The sequence below is a fragment of the Callithrix jacchus genome, chromosome 11, assembly GCF_049354715.1.
Source record: "Callithrix jacchus isolate 240 chromosome 11, calJac240_pri, whole genome shotgun sequence".
Lineage (NCBI taxonomy): Eukaryota > Metazoa > Chordata > Mammalia > Primates > Cebidae > Callithrix > Callithrix jacchus.
The window spans coordinates 97491706-97511332 of NC_133512.1; the positions used below are offsets into that span (position 1 = coordinate 97491706).

At 45.4% G+C, this 19627-nt stretch overlaps 1 protein-coding gene and 1 pseudogene across 1 annotated transcript in view; both read right to left on the reverse strand.

The window, feature by feature from the left end:
• Positions 1-297: 297 nt before the first annotated feature.
• LOC118143869 (BET1 homolog pseudogene) lies at positions 298-639 on the reverse strand (annotated as a pseudogene).
• Positions 640-4861: 4222 nt separating this feature from the next.
• GIMAP5 (GTPase, IMAP family member 5) overlaps positions 4862-19627 on the reverse strand; it is a 36900-nt gene continuing 22134 nt past the window's right edge. Inside the window, 4 exon segments of the mRNA XM_035254392.3 lie at positions 4862-6256; positions 7901-7949; positions 11196-11249; positions 11251-11407. Of these exon segments, the coding sequence (XP_035110283.2) occupies positions 5379-6256; positions 7901-7949; positions 11196-11249; positions 11251-11407 (1138 nt within the window). The 3' untranslated portion in view covers positions 4862-5378.

Genomic DNA, 19627 nt, shown 5'->3' on the forward strand with positions numbered 1-19627 from the left:
CATGCCAGGCGTAATACCTAAGAGATGGGTTGATAGGTGCAGCGAACCACCATGGCACACATTTACCTATGTAACAAACGTGCACATGTACCCCAGGACTTGAAAAATTGAAAAAACAGACAGTATTCAAAGAGCACTGTATTATCTAATGTGATTTATAAAACAAGCGACATGCAGCTATTTTCAATGGAAAATGCCATAGTGTTTGAAAACTAGGGATGTTTTGATGCTGAGTTTTGTCAAAGTGGTACACCAGGCCATTAAGTTGGAACAAATTCCAAATTCACAGTTGCTTGCATCACCTCAGGTTAATAATCCAATACGTGACAAACGAAGAAGGCAGCATCGTAGGGCACAGCAGCATTGTGTGGCTTCCTATGGATAAGGTCTGCAGTCTGTCCATACTAGACATCCAATTGTAGAATCCAGTTGTGAATCCGTTTCAGCTGATAATTTATTTTGGGTTTTAACTCCATGGCCTATTTCCACGGGAAAAGATTTTATAGCAGCTACTTTGCTTCTCAGACTTTCAGCGAGTCTCTCATTTTCTTCTTCACAGGTGCTATACCTGCTGTTAGCTTAGCCGTCGTTCCCAGAGTTGCCAGGAGGTCCTGCTTCACCCAAGCCTGCACGCCTCATCCTGCTAGGGGAGAGAGGGAAAAGGTGGGCGCAGGAGGGCCAGGTGGGTAGAAACAAGCTACAGGGGACCCAGACTGTGGACTGCATCTTCAGCACCAGGACCACGCGGAACACCAACTTCTTCCCCCAAAGCACCATGACATCAGTCCAAAAAGTATTTTTTCAGTTGACCTGCCATAGGCTCTTCAATTCTGAAATTGGAGACTCATTCTTTAGTATTAATGTCTTGAGCCTGTTACAAGGCAATACACTGAAACTTTGCACACAGCAAGGTCCTCATGTTGCTTTGGGAAGGGTTGTGTGGGTTTTCCACAGTAGGGAAGCATGAGAAGTCATTCTTCTGTGGGGCCTGGGTGGATTTTCTACCTGAGCACCAGAAGTAGGAGGTAGGAGGGAAAGGTATGGTGGGAACAATGCAAGGAGGTGAGGGGGCTTGATGAGAGATGCCCCTGGGGTAGCGACTGGTCTGAGACTGTTTGAGGTAGGAATATGGAAGCAGCAATCCTCCTCTGTAGCATAAGTCATTGATCTGAGCCCAACAAATCAGTTCTTTTCTACTCTCCACCCCTAACCTGGACCCATGACAATCTCGTACCCTTGGAGTAAGCCTGGGACTTTCCCAGTTCAGCACTGAAATTCCTTTGATCAGGGAATCCTCTGAGACCTGGGCTAACAGGATGGTTTGTCACCCTTTGCACCAGCATCACCATGGAAACTTAGGGGATAATTTCTTTAGTGAGTTTATTTAAGGGGGATGCTTTGCCAGGCACACTTTAGTTTGGGTACCAGCCCTGAGACCCTAAAGGCGGACAAGAACCCATGACAGTCAGCTGTTCAGTTGGAAATGACGGCTGACTTTCTTGATCTGGGTGGACAGCCTCTATGAGCCTCCCCTGCTTCCCATTAGCTAAGTACATGCTCTGGGAAACGCAGGTATGCGCTGAATTTTAGGGTTATCTGCATGTTAAATATGGGTGCTGGGAAACGCAGGCATGTGGTGCATTGTGGGGCTGTCTACAGCCTCTATTAAATACAGGTGGTGGGAAATGCAGACATGTGCTGACGTTTTGGGGTTGTCTGCACGTTCTTCAGCAGGAAGCCCAGACTGCTGCTGGGAATATCTGAGGTCAGCAGACCTGGGTGTTAGTTTCCGTTTATCCGTTAAATAATGTGTGACCTCAGTAGGGGTTTCTTTTCTTGTCTTAATTTCCTCATCTGTAAAGTGTGATGCTTTGTGTTGGATATCACATCCACCTCCGGTGTGAACAACCAGTGTAAGCTTTCCCCTCTAGGACAAAATAGAAGGGCTTCGAATGGGTGGAGAAGATGCCTTCTGCACAGGTAAGGGAGCTACACTTGGTGAAGCTCTTATAAAGGTCAAAGGTTGTAGACTCAGAACTGGGGGCAAACTTCCCATTGGGCAGTGAAAGGGACAGGACTATATTCACCCACGACAAAGAAAGCACATTCTGCCCCTCCTCCAGAAATACAGCATGTTAGCTGCCATCCTCTTTTCAGTGAGGACAAGATCTTCCAAATAATACTCTGTTATTGTGAAAAATCAAGATCAGCCAGGGATGGGAGAAGAAGAAAGCAGGAGACATGCTATGCGAAAAGTTGCTGGCAGAATTCCTTACTTTATTCATAGACTTGCTCTGATTTATTTGGAGGCTGAAAAGATGATGCCCTGATCCCACCCCTGAGAGCAAGGATGGTGAGATCGGTCTGCTCAATCAACCAGGGGACCCCGGAGGTGTGGAGGAGGCTGGAGGAGAAGGGGCTGGGCTTGAGGGAAAGAGAGCAAGAGTTGCAGTGGCAGGATGGGGCCTGCCTTGGGGAAAGCAGGGAGAGCAGCTGGGAAATGCAGGACCTGAGATTTCCTGGAGCAGGAGTTTTAAGGTCCAGAGAGCAGAAAACCTGGGCTCAGCAGACTGTATGGTTGCTGTTCCAGCTCCTTATCTCAACTTTGCTGCATGGACAGAGGCCACCAGGGATGAGACTGTAAGCGACATGCAAGGCTGCATCACCTAGAACTTCCTGAGCACTGAATTCTGAATTTCAGGCAGTTTTCATGTGTGAAGATGAAATGTTATTTTTCTTCTGATTGCTTCAACTATTTAGAAATGTTAACATCCTTCTTAACTCACAGCTGTACAAAACAGGAGGCAGGCTAGACTTGGGCCAGGGCAGTCACCTGTTTCACTGATTACCCATTCTTGGCTGGGCTGCACTGCGACACATCCCTACCCCCAAACTCAGTACCATCCAGGACAGTGACGTGTGATGTCCATGGGCATTTGAGGAGAAAGGGTGGTGTTCCGCATCTCAGTGGCAGCAAAGAGAAGAAGGCAGACATGAGGCTCAAGTCTGCACAGGAGGGGAATTCAGTAGAAACAGGTAATCAGATGAGGAGGAGCTTCCCAGGTCCCTCCACCATTCCTTCTTCTTCGTGTTCGGTAAAGGAGACCTGCACCCGTCCCAGACAGCCTGGATGGGCAGGAGGCTACTCTGGGGTAAGTCTGAAGTGCTAGGCTGCAATGCCCCTCAGCAGCATTCTCCAGCACTGCTGCGGCAGTGAAGCTCCACGTCTGGCTCCATGACCCTGACTCCTGCATCATCTAGCACAGAACCCATCCCAAACATGTGCAGGGGAGTGTGTTGTGTGTCAGCTCCCCAAACCCTGGGAATCCTGAGGAGCCCTGAGTTCTCAGACCAGGAACCGCTTCCTCAATGCAGTGTTCCCAAACTGCTCCAACTGGGCTTGATTTAATTCAGTCCAGCTTCACAGACATTTATGATGTGAGTACTGAGGGTCAGGGCCAACGCCGGGAGCCAGGAGGGAGTGTGGGGTGGAGGAATGAAAGCACGTAGGAGTAGGGCTGTAGGAGAAGTTATATTTTGGAAGCAATGTCAGCAAGAAGGAGACCACGACAGGCTCTGCAGAGGCTTCCTAGACGGGATGACACTAAGCTGACTGGGAACATCCTTGCCTCTTGGGGAAAGTCTCTGGAGGCTGAGGGGCCTGTGATTAAGGAGGGAAATGGGAGTCAGCACACAGGAGGAATGCACAGGGGGCTGGGGCTGGGCAGGGGTTGGGGGGTCTGGGTCCCATTCTCAGGATTTGAGGGAACCTCCTCAAATCTTTCATGGAGGCTTCTGAGCAGGTTGGTGTGTCTTGGGAAGAGAAGGTGGCAGCTGGGTTGTACGAGTATAAACCTGGAGACAGGGATAACATTCAGAGGGAATCACACCTGCACTCCAGCAGTAGCAGTGGGGATGGACGGGACAGGCTGGGGAGAGCTAAGGAGGTGCTCCGCAGTGTGGTCACTGATGGTAACATCAGGAGGGAACTCACCTCTGTCCTGGGTGACTGAAACGTGGCTCCCTTCGCTGCAGTGGCCCTGCAGAGGAGAACTGGGAGAGCAGAGGGAGGCAAAGACTGCACGTAAGTGTGGTGACCTTGAAGCCTCCGGAACACTGGTCCAGTAGACGATATCTGGGCTCTCCTTTCCTCCAGGGAGGCACTCTGGATTGACACAGCCAAGACCTTAAGAAAGCATTAGGAAGCAGAACTGCCAGAGTAGCCTCCTTCCAGTGTAGGGATGGCCCATTTCCAGGTTGCCCAGTCCATACTCCCTGTACCTACAAGGAGTCACTTTCATGGTGAGCAGGAGTGCCTGGTACCCAGCCAACAGCCTGCCCCCCTACCCCAACCCTGTAGACATCAATTTCCAAAGGAATAGAGCTGGAGAGCTGATCCGAGGGCATTTTACAGTGGAGAAGGAGAAAGGGTTTGGTTAACCTTTCTCAGAACGTTTGCCAAAGTGATTCCTTCCAGAGCTTCAAATGTGAACTGTGTTTCCCTTGTGCCCCTGGCCACACTGAGAAGAAAGCACAGAGAAAGCCCTGCCTAGAGACTACCCCATTCCCTTGGCCTTCCCCCATTCCCATGTCAATGCAATCGAACTGAAAGTGCTTTGCTTTACTCAGAGTTCAATGAATGTCCACAACGTGGCAGGTACTTCAGTCAGAGCAGGAGGTTCTTCCTAATTTTAGGAACAAGAAAAGCCAAGCCTGTTCCTTTATTCTGGATGCCACTTGCTGAAAGGAAGCATGAGGACTGGGAAGTTCCAACAGATTAAAAGGATAAAAAGGAATGAGGAGAAGTTTTTATTAGTTTGAATGTTTTCAAATTCAGGTTAAAAGAGACCTGGAACTCAAATAGCTTAAACAATTAGAAAATTTATTGGGTAACACAACAGGAAATGCAGAGACAGGGCAGGCTGCAGGGCTGGTGGCTCAGGGCTCAGGTGGCCCCAACTCTCTGGCTGCTCTGAGGCGCTGCCTTCAACTTAGGTTGGCAGCACAAAGCTGCTGATAGTCCCACTGTCACACCCAGACCCCACAACACCAGGGATGAAGACAGGCTCTATCTAAAGAGAGACCATCCATCCCCACCTGTGCAGACTTTCATTCACTACCCATGGGTCTGCATCGGATCTCAGGCCCATTCCTGAGGCAGCCATTGGCAGAGAGAGTGGGATTGTGCTTAGAACAGCCAGGCGGCCCTGGAGCAGAGACACACAGATCCAAGTCTATAAGGAAGAAAGGTAAATGGGAACTGTACGGACAGTAAGCAGCTTGCTCCACAGACCACAAGGATCCGAATCTGAATCGGTGATTCTTAGAACAATGACTCCATTCGATGATACTTCACAAAGGTCCCAGGGTCGAGAGATTTAAAGATAATGAAAGATGAGCAGAAATAGAAGAAAAAATATGCTGCACCAAAAAAGAAAAGCACAAATCTTAAAATGCAAAGGCATCTGGTGTTTGACTCTGAGGAGTGCCTTGAGTGCCCAGTTACTCTCGTCCTCCCTCAGCTCTTGCCTCTGCTTCTCCACCTGCCATTCCACCTTGGCCAGGTACTGCCTGTAGTCTTCTTGGCAGGGCATGGCCCCACCTCTCTGGAGCAGCTGGGCATCTAGGAAGAGGTCGTTGCAGTGGAAGGCACCCTCTCGCTCCCTCTCCAGCCTTTCAACCACAGCCAGGAGCTCTGCCCGCTGCTGCCTCTGCTCCTCTTCAGTGGCCCGGTTGTTGAAGGCACAGCACCTCTTCTCGCACTCCTGCACCAGGCCCCTCAGGCTGTAGTTGTCTGTGTTTCCTACATAGTCATTCAGGGCCTGGCCCACTAAGTCCTCTTTGTGGGTGAAGAGGACAACCACATGTCTCATGACCCCTACCCCAAAGACCTCCTTCACCCTCCTGACAGCCACCGTGTCCTGGGGGGTGAAACGCCCCAGCTGGATCACCAGAAGCAGCACGTGGGGTCCTGGGGCAGAGAGCAGGTAGCAGTCCCCGATGTTCTTGTACAGCTCTTGGGTATCAGCCTTTGATTCAAAGATGGAGGGCGTGTCGACCACCAGGACTTGCCTCCCGTTCCATGTGCCTGCCTGCACCTGGCACATCCTGGTCACCGGCTGGGCCCCCGGCTTGGACTTAAACACGGGCTGGCCAAGGATGCTGTTCCCTGTGGCGCTTTTCCCGCAGCCTGATTTGCCCACTAGGATAATCCTCAATGCCAGTGGCGTTGCAAACCTGTCATTTGCTGATCTACCTGTAGAAAAAGAAGTTTTGTGTCTTACTAAGTTAATGATCCTTAAGACTGTTAGGTTCATGGTTATCTCATGAAAGCTATGAACCTCATCCCCAGAATGACAGACATATTTATATGCATATAAAAGTGTGCATACAACTGCAGGGGAATCTTGCATGTAGAAAGCCCCCATTGGAAGCCCATGTTTGGATCCACAGGCAGGAGTCAGAACTTTTGCATTAAGAAGATCCATTAAGCACTCCACCTGGATCATGGCAAATAGAGCTTTCCTGAAAGAAACGGTCCCTGTGTTTTCCCCTGCATGGTGTTTAGACCAGCTCCATGGAGGATTAATTGCTAAATAAATGTTGTGAGATTAGAAGGAGGCGGGGGATGAGTAGCTGCAAGTGAAAATACAATTACTTTTCTTTCACCCACACATTTCCAGGCACATTTGTATAGACACACTTCACACATTCATCCAAGCCTTGAGGGTCAAGGAGGTCTCCACTGGCAGAGCTATAGTGACCCACTGCCAAGCGTCAGCTGCCTGTCCCTGGGCCTGTGCTCTCTGGATACGGGGTGAGATGCTTGAAATTGAGATGATATAGGTCGCAGTTAATGTTAGGGCAACGTCTAGGAGATGGCCCTAGGGTGGACGGCTCAAAAAGGTGGAAGATAAGGTCAACAGAAACATGTGTGTTGAAAAGCTCATCTATGTGGCTGATCCAAGCACATGAAATTATGGCAGAAGTGGTGCTGGAGACAGTGACTCTGGCAGGAGCTAAAATCCTCAAGGCGCGAAGAGGGGGGATCCTGTGGATTTCTAGGGCCAAAATGAATTAGAAGTGCACTGTAGGCTCTTAAAAATCTATTATTTTAGGCCAGGCATCGTGGCTTACTCCTGTAATCCCAGCACTTTGGGAGGCCGAGGCAGCAGGCAGATCATGAGGTCAGGAGACCAGCCTGGCCAGCATGATGAAATCCCGTCTCTACTAAAATAATAATAATAATAAATAATAATAATAAATTAGCCAAGCATGATGGCCTGCGCCTGTAGTTCCAACTACTCAGGAGGTTGAGGGAGTGGAATCACCTGAACCCAGAAGGTGGAGGCTGCAGTGAGCCAAGATCTCGCCACTGCACTCCAGCCTGGCGACAGAGCGAGACTCCGTCTCCAAAAAAAAAAAATCTGTTATTTTATTCCTCCTACTTTGTGTCAGTTCTTCCTTTCCTTAAGTTATTCTGTGGTGTTTTGTAACAAGTACAGTGACTAAATCCCTATGGGGAACATTTTCTTTTTTCAGCTGTCAGAAGACAAAGAAAGAGAAAACATATTCACCATTTGTTTCCAGACCTTTCAACCTCTGGGATTTCCTTCCCACATTTCCCACATACCTGGTGCAGGGAGAGCATCTATGGTGTGTGTGTGCGTGTGTGTGTGTGTGTGTGTGCGCGCACGCGCGCGCATGTGCGTGTGTGTGTGTGTGTGATGGTGTGGTCCAGCACAAGAGGGTTGGGGAGGTAAAAAATGATAGTTGCCTTTATTTTTTTCATTTAAAATGAATGGGTTTCTGCCACTGCGTTTTAGGTGGGGGTAGCTGGGGAGAGAACTGGGATTCTCCCAAGTCTCTGGAGCTCTTAAGAACTTCAAGACTTTCTTACCTTCAGCCATAGTTCCATATTTGCCCTTCTGGAATCCTTCCATTCTCTCCTGGAATGAAAACAGGAAAGGGATAAAAAGCAAATGTCCATATGGGAGCTGGTAGAGCCTGAGAGCACCCGATTCAGACGTCTAAGAATAATTATCCTCAGATGAGCCATTTCCATCACTAATTTTCTAACTCATACTTTATTTGAAACGTCTGTAAACAACTTTAAGCAAACCAGGTGATGTTAGGTTCTGCTAAAATAATGCACTATTGCCTCCCTCCCATCAACTTACAGAAAATCAGGAAACGTTTTGAAGCAAATCAGTTGATCATCTCCCCCAACCAGAAAGGCATGAAATGAAGAAAGCATTCTTCTGTGGAACAAACAGTGGGGCATTTAAAAAAATGGAAATCCAAGTAGGCAAACTTGCCAGAATAGAGAAAAAAAATTGCCTTGCTGTAAATAACATTGGTTTATTTGAAGTACTGGAAACTTCCAGTCCCAGAAATTCTTTGTGTCAGATGCCTATTCCAGCGGCAGAGAGGAAATTACGAGGTACTTTCCAATGGGAGGGCGGAATGGGGATCAGGGACACGAAGAACTGATGTGAGAGGAAGTGGTGCTGGGGGACTGGCATGACTGCCTTCCCACCCTGACGGTTGGTGGAGAGGAGGCAGTGAGGTGATTGAAGAGAAAGAATCAACTTCAGGCAGAATTCAGGAACAACTCATTTCCTGCTCCGGGTAACAATTTCCAGCCTTGTGCAACAGTAACGGGGATGTGCATTTGCCGCCTGACTGGATATTGCCAAATAGGACTCCCAGGGAGTCGTGCTAACTCCTGTTTGCACCACCCATTTCTAAGAGGTCCCCGAACCTTCACAGTCACTTGGTAATAATACACTTTTAATTTCTTGTCATCTGTATGGGCATAAATAAGCATGTCTTAATTGGCTTAAACTTGCATTTTGCTGATTATCATTGAATTTAAAACAGTTTTCATGGTTTGTTTGCTATTTTGGTTATTTATAAACTTCCATACATAATAACTTCTGTGATTTCCATCTTTTCCACATTTTTCTATGCATTTAGTAGATTTTCTTGGCCTTCTTTAGGTCAAGCAATCCATTTTTATATTATCAGAATGTATTAAGACAGCTTCCTGCCCCACTCCCTTCCCTTCTTTTCCTTCTTCCTCCTTTCCTCTTCCCCCCTCTCCCTCTTTCTTTCTTTTTCTTAAGCCCAGAGAAGAATGTTCTCCTCTCTCCCACACACTGTTCTTGTCTCTGATAAATGACGCTTTTGTCTTTTGTCAAAGTAGCACCAGGTCCCTGACATCCTCTCTACCTTAGACGACGTTTCCTGAGGTTTCGAGTCAACACTATGGTAAAGGTCAAGATGACAGTGGTAACGATGCTGATTATGAACATCATCACGGTAATAAACCTCTGTGCAGACATGGATAATTTTCAAAGTTATCTCATCCTCCTTATTTTAATTGCTCTCCCAAATTCCCTGTGATGTGATCAAGGATGGTCTTAAAATTTCTGTTAAAATGCAAGGAAACTGAGCATTAAATGACCTGCCAAAGGTTACATATTTACAATGGAGCCAACATCATGAAATGGCTCCTTTTGTCTGTATATTGTCTTTGATTCCACAGGCAGAAAAAGAGGTTATTCCAAAGAACTCAACAGTCCTCTTGGGACAGGTGTATAATGCTGCCACTCCCTGGTCAAGACAAATCAATTGGACAGCTAGAAGCCTACCCTAAAACCGACACATAGAATTTTATTGCAAAATATTGAGTGCATTTCTTAAAAAAGGTTATTCAAAAATAAAATTGCAGGTGGCAGGAGTTTCTCTGAATTGAGGTCTTTCCTTTTAAAACAGACAACTACCTGTCACAAAAGCGAATCAAACTCTATTATGTTAGCCAACCAACAAAAATAGTTCTCCCAATCCAACCTCAGTGGATCAGGCTGCATTGAGGAATATATCTCTCCGCAGATATTAACAAATAACCAAGTGTCCACAGGTGAGTCAGAAAGGAACCTGATGGCAGTGCTAAGATGAATCATGGAGAAGATTACTAGAGAACTGAAGAAAGCCTAGAAAAAGACTGTTGGACACGTCATAGGCTTGGAGGAATGTCATACGTGTTGGTCTACAGGGCAGACAAAATTGGGGGAACTGAGAAGGAAGGCAGGTTTCTTCTCCAAAGGAAAAATTTTACTGAACTTCCCACAAATGAGTCCAAAGGTCATGAGAAATTGGAAGGCAGTGTGCAAGCAAGACAGTAGCACCCTCTGTTGGGAGGGTCTGGCTCAGGGAGGAGGGTGAAGCAAATGAACAAAACGCACATTCTGATTTGAAAATGGCATGAACCTGATTTTACCATGAGAAGACCTTATTTTAGCAAAACATGAGAAAGTAGCCTCTTCCATGCTATTTTAGAAGAGATCCAACCACTTCTTTTTTTCCTTGTTCATAAGTATTTCCTTCACCCTGTCTGTCCCAGCCCATATATTTCCTGGTATTGGAATCATGTGTTTTGTGGTCTGGTCGCTGTGATTTCATGGCACGTCTCTCACATAAGATGTGGCTGACAAAGGGATTGTTCACAGGTGCCCGATCATGAGTCTGTTTCCCTGTAGTGTGCATCCTGCAGGGGGTCATAGGAAAAACGTGGGGCCTCTAGGGGACCATAGCGTGGATTTCAGAAGTTGAAAGTCACAGGACAAGGTGCACTCAGGGGTCTTGTTTGGAACAGGAGGCTCCTAGGATTGGAAAATATCCCGCATTTGCGCTGGGGAGCCCTAAAGAATCCATCCTCAGCTCCCAGGCTTGTCTGGGACATGGTGCATGTCTGGCTGGGCTGGGACAGGAGAAATTAGGAGGGTAAAATTGGGAAGAATGCCCTGGCTTGCTAGGGGAGCTGGGGAAAGCCTATCACCCTCTGGAAGCTTCAGTTTTCCCATCTGTCCCACGGATGAGAGGATCATTTCAGCCTTACCCCCTGAGAGTTTCACGGAGATCGACTCAGCTAAGTGATGGGCAATGGGCCAACAAAGCCTGCTGCCCCGGGCCTGGGCTGTGAGTGCAGGCGCTGATTCTTCAGGCTGTGTTCCACTAGCTGCGCACCTGCGGATCCTGCAGCACTCACCGCTGCTGCCCCATTTTACTGACCAGGGAACCCAGAAGCGAGGGGACCCGTGCAAGGTCATGTCAGAAATGAACAGCTTTGACCAAACTGTGATTCTTCCTATTCCCAAAGTCTCTGTGAGTATAAACCCGGTTTTCCTTACCAGAAATGGCTGTTGTGCCCTATCCTCCAGGGCAGCGGTCACTGAGGCTCTGGCAGGCTGGCCTTCTCTCAGGAAGGTGAAGCGGCAGCAGAGAGAGAGCCCTGCTCTGTGGTCTGTGTGTGGGGCGGCTGTTCACAGGGCTGAGGGAGGCTGAGCAGATGCAGTTAAGGAGGAGCCACATGCTGGGGCTGAAAACTTCATGACTCAGTTGCAAAAAAAAAAAGAAGAAAAGTAGAGATTATGGAGTGTGCCCCCCACAGCCCTGTGGATTAGGACAGCCTGGCATTGGCTGGAAACTGATTGGGAACAAGACCCTGAAAACCAGCCAAATGCAGTAATGTGCTGCCTCCTTAACGGGTGACTTCCTGTCAGGAGCCTGCCTTGGGACAGTGTGCCCCCTCCTATTTCCTTTTTTTTTTTTTTTTTTAATTTTTTAACTTTTTCATTGGATTTTAGGTTTTGGCGTACATGAGCAGAGCATGCAAGACAGTTGTGTAGGCACACACATGGCAGTGTGCTTTGCTTTCCTTTTCCCCTTCACCCACATTTGGTATTTCTCCCCAGGCCATCCCTCCCCACCTCCCCCTCCCACTGGCCCTCCCCTTTTCCCCCTAATAGACCCCAGTGTTTAGTACTCCCCTTTCTGTGTCCATGTGTTCTCATTTTTCATCACCCGCCTATGAGTGAGAATATGCGGTGTTTGGAATATAAAATCAATGTGCAAAAATCACAAGCATTCGTCTACACCAATAACAGACTTAAAGAAAGCCAAATCAAGAACGAACTGCCATTCACAATTGCTACAAAAAGAATAAAATACCTTGGAATACAACTCACAAGGAACGTAAGGGACCTCTTCAAGGAGAACTACAAACCGCTGCTCAACGAAATCAGAGAGGACACAAACAGATGGAGAAACATTCCATGTTCATGGTTAGGAAGAATTAATATCGTGAAAATGGCTATACTGCCCAAAGTAATTTACAGAATCAACGCTATCCCCATCAAGCTACCATTGACTTTCTTCACAGAACTGGAAAAAACCACCTTGAACTTCATATGGAACCAAAAGAGAGCCCGCATAGCCAAGTCAATTCTAAGCAAAAAGAACACAGCGGGGGGCCTCACACTACCGGATTCCTATTTCCTTTTTTTGACTTTCAAGCAAGCAGTATTTGGAAGAAGGAGAATCCCCACATCGGTTGACATTTGAAGTGGGGCTTAGAGTCATATTGTAACAATCGTCTAAGATGTGATGGGTAAAACAATTTTAAACAGTCTCCTGCCAGCCCAGAAAACTTCTCTACAAAGGCTGAAGAGAAAGAAAGCAATTTCATTATTCAATGTGTCTTGAACCAGAATGTAATCTAGAGCCCACCAGACAATCCAGGAAAAGATTGCAAAGACGGAGAGGGATGCCGCCTGGTCATATAGCCAGGCAGGGGCCACCCCTTACACACGTGTTCTCAAGCTAACCCATAACTAATCCTCAAGTAAGAGGACTTGACAGCACTCTTTGTCACACATCGTTCATCCTAAGTTCATTCAGTAACCATATGTGTTAGCTAACTGTCCCTCTCATATCTTCCATGGAAAGGGGAAGATTAGCAGCTTGGAAAGGTGCTGGCAAAAGTGAGGCTCCTACCTAAGTTACGCTTCTAAGTTAGGCTCCTGCTTTCCCACGGAGACTGGGAGGTGGGGACGCGATCTTCCTTGATGTTTGCATTTCGAAGGGATGGCTCCCAGGTGCTCTAAAGACATAAAGACAGCCCTAGGCTGTCAAACAGCTTTTTAAAAAGATTTGCATTACAAAGGGCAGAGAAAGAATTCACACAAGCTTTCTAAAGAAAATGCCATAAGAAGGGAGGGGTGATTCTTTTCCACGTTTTTTCCCCCCCAGGAAAGAGAATTGATGTTTTCTCCTTATTTTTGATATTTTATTGGCCCTTACTCTTAAATTCCTCAAGGACTTTCAACCGAGTCAGCACTCATAACTTGTGTAAATTGGGCAGAGCAGGGCAGGAAGCAGGCTGTAGTCTGATGAGGATTTCACCCTTATTAGTTAGAGAGGAGGTGCTTCCCCAGCACCTGGCTGCAATCTCTCAAAAACTTGACGGACAGAGTTCACATCAAAATCTCATAAACAGCGAGGGGCACCGATGTTACCCATTCTTACCAATGTAGCAAACTTTGCTGCCTTCACTTCATTCTAGCAACATCTTCAAACTCCTTCTCTTCTTTCCTTTGGTTTGAGCTATTCACAAACGTATTTATCCACTTGGCTGGGTGCTCTGGCACCTCAGTAAGGGCTGATTTTCTGCTTTGAGTTCTCCTGTTCTCTAAATTTGATCTTTTCTTCACTAGCTGTTCCTGGGTTCCTCTTATGGCTCAAAGAGACCCCAGGGAGTCAATGATGAAATGTGTTAACTGGTCCGTATCAGACTTCTGGATGAGATCTTCGGCTTCTCACAGGTCAGGCACTGTCTTTAGGTCAGGGATTTACCAGAACTCAGCCCTAGAAAGTGCTCAAAAATACTTACTGAGTAAATGGGTAAAACGTACTAATTAAACGCTCTAACTCTTCCCTCATGCCCCCTTTTGTAGTTACATTTAGTGCTAGAAGAAGAATCTTAGGTAGTTACTTTCAGAACCTAGGATTGTAGAAATCAGTATATATCCAGATATAAAAGTATTTCCAAGACTAGACTCCTTGTGCCTTTTCCTCACCCTCTCTGTTCCTCTGTCCAGATTTGAAAGAAAGAAAACAAAAACAAAAACAGGAAACCTGGGACACCTCTCAGTTGAAGTGCGGAAGTGGCCATTTTCCCTATCCTTCTGTTTGACACCAAATTCAATCCCTTTTCAGCCCGGACAGAGAGAGTTCTCTACCAAATATGGCATACTACACAATATAATGAATCATTGCTGAAAACAGGTCTCTATCCATCCCCAGACACTTCTGCTCTCCCTGTTCTCTCTCTCCGATGCTCAAGTCCCTGGTGCACAGAACTGAGCAAACTGAGTTGCAAGTCACGTGCTTTAGTTATGTGATGAAGGTTCTGGAGATCTAGCACAGTAGCCACCTCAGGGTAGATACCTGCAGGCTGCTCTGAGAATCAGCTTTATTAAGCTGTGGAGATAACAAAGCTCCATTTTCAAGACATTTTTGGCAGCCACCTTCCCTACCAACTTGGAGTGATTCAAGGACCCCTGGGTTCAGGTCTTGAACCTTCTGTTTGGCATGGGAGATAGACAATTATTGCCTTCTGATGAAGGAGGAAGAAGAGTGAGGAAAGAGGAGGCGTGGCATTTACCACTTTCTCCTGAGCCATTGGGCTGAGCTCCTAGATGACCAACCATTCAACTTGCTCTGAATTTGACTGGATTTAGCACGATAAGGTCCACGTCCTGGGAAACCCCTTAGTCCTGGGAAACCCCTAGTCCCAGTCAAACCGAGCCTGTCGGCCACCCACAATCTCCTAACACTTAGTCATGCTTGCTCTCTGTCTCCATCTGGCCTCTGTCTCTTCATTCATCATTTCATCCTATTCCATGAAGGTCTCCCATGAACATGACTAGTGGAAAACGTGGAAATGAAACCCCAGGTCAGAGTGCAGGGGGGTGGGGGGTGCTAAATGCTGAAGTGTGATTTTTCTTCCTTGTCTGTAGTCACTCTAAAAATAGTTCTTTCTTGGAAGTTTTTTAGAACTTTGTGTTCTTATGAAAATCGAAAAGCAGGTAAAAGATCCTGAAAAAAGTACTAAAATGAAGGCATTTCTATATTATCAACATTATTATTTCCTATGTGTCCACAGAAGGTCATGGCCTCTCTTTTCAGGGCTGAGAGGGGCCAGGTCAGGGCACCTCTCATTGGAGGTGAATGAAGGAGCCTCCTGGGTCAGGCTGCACCGCAGAGAACACACCTGCTGAAGAGGCTTCACGGTGGGGGCAGAGCTCATCTAGGGGTGAATCTAGGATGTAGAGTTGAGGATTCAGAAACTTTCAGGTCAATACGAGGGCAGCTATTTGAGCCCACAGTTAACACACAACATGAAGGAAAGATTAATGATGCCAGAAAACACACTCCTAAGTATCTGAATATTGCATCTCACAAAGCACATTTACCCCGTTCTCCTGAGCCTGCGCACCACAGCACACCTACTGAGGATAAGTCCAGACAGACAGCACCCATGGGAAGCAGAAAAGAAGCCACCCTCTTAAAGAAACCAAAATCTTATCAGAGACAGACATGCAAACGAAAGACGATAAGTAAGGATCCCAAATACATGTTGTGCACTAGGATACTTCATACACCCCATTATAGAGCATTCAAAAATGAAATAGAGTAGAATAGAAACTATCAAAATTAATCACATAAAATATGAGTGTATGTAAGTTCTGGGAAGCAGTATGAGACTGAAGGAAATGGTAAAACGTACATGAAAGCATAGTTTTAGACGATGTATTAAACAGGATTTTGGGAAGAAAAGAGGTCAACATGAACCAACCCCAAGAAGAAAGCCCTGACGTGTGGAGTGGAACTTGGACATGTGATCAGGGTTGACAGGAGGTGGGGAAGGGGCCCTTTGAAGCGGTGATTTAAAGGAAGCAGAGAGTATGTAGATGTCAGGGCAGGACAGCCCATACAGCAGGTGTAAGAGCTTGTTATCCTGACCTCTGGAGTTGTCAGGGTAGCTGATGTCTAGTTGTCTAATTCCACAGCATTGCATTTAGAGTAGAACCTTCACCTATTTAGTTAACCCAAAAGGCCAAGAGGGAGCAGCAGGGACTGAATCCATGCCTTGATGTTCTCCTCTAGTTGTTTATTGGATGGGTTAGATGAGGTCCACCTGGGATGACAAGATCCCTGGAGATTTCCCGGCCGGCACTATGGAGGATTGCTCCTGTTGCATCTGGAGTGGGGTGGACCTTCCTGAAAGCCTAAAGAGACCCTTCCCTACACTGACATTATCACCTGCAACTGAATGTCTCCTGCTGAGCGCCTTGGCATCCACAGGAAGCTGATACCTTCCTGTCACAAATAATGTTTCTGAGCTTGTGAGGTGTACTCTCACCAGGCTGATTTTCTTTTGAGTGGGAACTCAAAAGAACTTCTTTTGAGAACATTAGAACTTCTCGGCCCTTGAGCTGTCAATCAATTATAGGTTTGTTGAGCTATTTCCCCCCTCAGTCTTAGAGGGAAGATAAGGCCCCCACGCCAAACCCCAAGATGGCTTGAGGCCTGAGATCAGATGTTTCTGAGGTTGGGGGCAGTTTCTCGTGTTTACGCACTATGCTGTGACAAATGTTACCATGTGGACATTGACATGAAAAAGTTGGGAAGCTCTACTTTTGAAGAAAAAAGTATAATATACCAAGTCGTGCTGTCTGGGTCTTGTTTTCCTTCTGTCTGATTACTATTGGCATTTGACATCCTGGGGTATCAGAGTTACCAACAGGCACAGCTGTAGGAATGCCCAAGGCTTTCTGGGGTGCACATTGTCTTTTAACATATCTCTGGTTCCTCCCCTTATGAAGCTATCAGACCTTACACACAGTCAGGAGATTCTGTAGATTCTGCCCCAGGCAGTGCTCCCCAGCTGCCTCATGGTCTCTGTCAAGGCCAGGTCCTCCTAGACCCAGGACATGAGGTTCCTGGCCTGGGGATGCTTCTGTGTTCTGAGAACCTGAGCCAGGATCACAGTGGCTACCTATTTGCTTTTTCAGAGAAGGGAAAACACAGCAAGAGCAATGGTAGAAAGTGGAGACAAAGCTAATTTCTCTGCTGAAAGGGTGAAGGGTGTTGATTTGCACAAGAGGTGTTAGAAAGAGTTCAGTGACAACGTTAAAAGTCATACCTCCTGTGACCTCCTGCGGCTTTTCTATGAAAACCGCAGCCTGTGCTGGCCATAAGTCTCGTGGAGATTTGCATGCACGTGTCTGCCATTTGAGTTTAACCCAGTGAATAACTGAGTTTTGTGGAAGTGAAAGGAAAACGGCACAGCCACAGAAGGTGAGAGCTAGAAGAATTTTGGAGATCATCCAAACTAGTTCTTTTCCCCCCCATATTACAGGTAAGGAGACAGTAGTCCAAAGTAGAGAACTGGTTTTCAGAAGATCACATTAGTTAATTTTAGTATATGGTGTGAGATATAAATCAAGATTTTTTTTTTTAGAAATATTTGTTCAAATTTTCATTCCATGAACCTATCTTGGAGGAACTATCCTTTTTTTTTTATTACTTTGGTATCCTTTCAAAAGTTAATTGATCATATATATATGCCTATTTCTAACCTGTATTCTGTTCCATTGATCTTTATGTCTAGTCTTCACCAATACCTCACTGTTATGATGATGGTAGCTATATATAAATCCTGTGATCAGGAAGTAGGAATTATCTTTTTCAAAATGGTTTTGGTTTTTAAATATAAATTCTAGAATCAGTTTGAAAAAATATATAAGAAAATCCTTCCAAATTTTGATTGTGATTGCATGGCTCCATGGATTCATTTGGACATTATTGACCTCTGAATAATACTGAATCTTCTGATTAATGGACATGGCATAATATTGCTCCAGTTATTAGGTCTTACTTGATTTTTTCTCATCAATGTTTTATAGTTTTCAGGTTAATATAGTTTTAGATTAATCCCAATACTTTATAATTTTAATGATACTATAGATGGTATTGATTATTTAATTTCAGTTTCCAGCCATTTATTACAAGTATGTAAGAATAGAATTGATTTTTGTATGTTGACTTTGTATTTTCTGATCTTGCTAATTTATTAGTTCTACAATATTTTTTCTTGATTCTTTGAGATTTTCTTAATAGAAAATTATGTCATCTGCAAATAAAAACCATTTTTATTATGTTTTTTCCAATCTGTGTGCTTTTAATTTCTTTTCCTTTTCACTGGCAGGATCTCTATCACGACGTTAAATTGGAATGGCAATGAGGGACATCCTGGTCTTTTCCTGAACTTAAGGGAATGTATCCGGTCTTACACCTTCTGTATTCTTACAGATTTTCTGTCTACATGTTTTATTGATTACTGAGGAAGAAGGTTTAAAGTACCCAAGTATAATTTTGGATATGTCTATTTATCTTTTTGGTTTCTTTAGTTTTGCTTCACGTATTTTGGAGCTTTGTTTTTAGGTGCAAACCTTCTAAGGACTGTTATGTCTTCCTGATAATTTAACACATTTATCATTATGTAATGTCCATCTTTATCCTTAACAATATCCCTTGCTCTGTAGACTACAGAGCTGTATTATATTAATGTAGCTACTCCAGCTTCCTTTTGATGAGTGTTTTCATGATTTTTATTTCCCCATTCTTTTACTTTCAACCCATCTCTATGACTGTGACAGGCAGAATTCTAAGGTGGGCTCCAAGATTACCGTCAACTAGTATACATGTCCTGGATAATCTCTTCCCCTTTTGTGTGGGAAGACCTGTGAGTAGAATGAATGCCATTCCTGTGATTGGTTTACATGATAAGTAAAGGGATTTTTTTTGCAAATTTAATTAAGGTTCCTAATCAGCTAGTTTTACATTAGTTAAAGGGGAGATTATTCTGGGTAGGTCTCACCTAATTAAAAGAAGCCTTAAAAGAGATACTTCCAGCTTTTAAGAAAGCAAACATTCCTGCTTTAAACTGCCTATGAAGAGGATCAGCCTCTAGGAGCTATCCACACCACAGTCTTTCAACCACAAACAACTGAATTCTGCCAATAACCTGAATGAAGTTGAAAAAGGACCCTGAGCTCCAAATAGCAGCATGGGTGACACTTCTATTTCAGTTTTATAAATTGCTGACTGGAGGGTCCACCTAAGCCATGCCTGGACTCCTGTGCTAGGCTGTTTTTGCATTGCTATAAAGAAATATATAAGACTGACAGTTTGCAGACTGTGCAGGAAGCACATTGCTGGCATCTGCTTCTGTTGAGGGACTCAGGAAGCTTCCAATCATGGTGGAAGACAAAGGGGAGCCTGCATGTCACTGGAAGAGAGTAAGAGCAACGGGTGGGAGAGGTGCTACACACTTCTAAATAACCAGATCTCACTCACTGCAGTGAGGACAGCAGCAACCCATCTATGAAGGATCCACTCCCGTTACCCAAACACTTCTCACCAGGTCCTGCCTCTAACATCATTAATTACATTTCAACATGAGAAATGAGGAGCCAAATATCCCAAAAATATAAGCTCCTGATCCACAGAAACTGTGAGATCATAATTGTATGTTGTTGTAAGTTGTCACATTTGTGGTAATTTGTTATGCAGCAATAGATAACCAATTCACTCATTATATTTAAAGTGCATTTCTTGTAGTAGCATATGGCTGAATCTTGTGGTTTTAACCAATCTAAGTGGATTTTAGACCATTTGTCACAGTCTATAAAAATTTCAGGCCACTTCACATGTA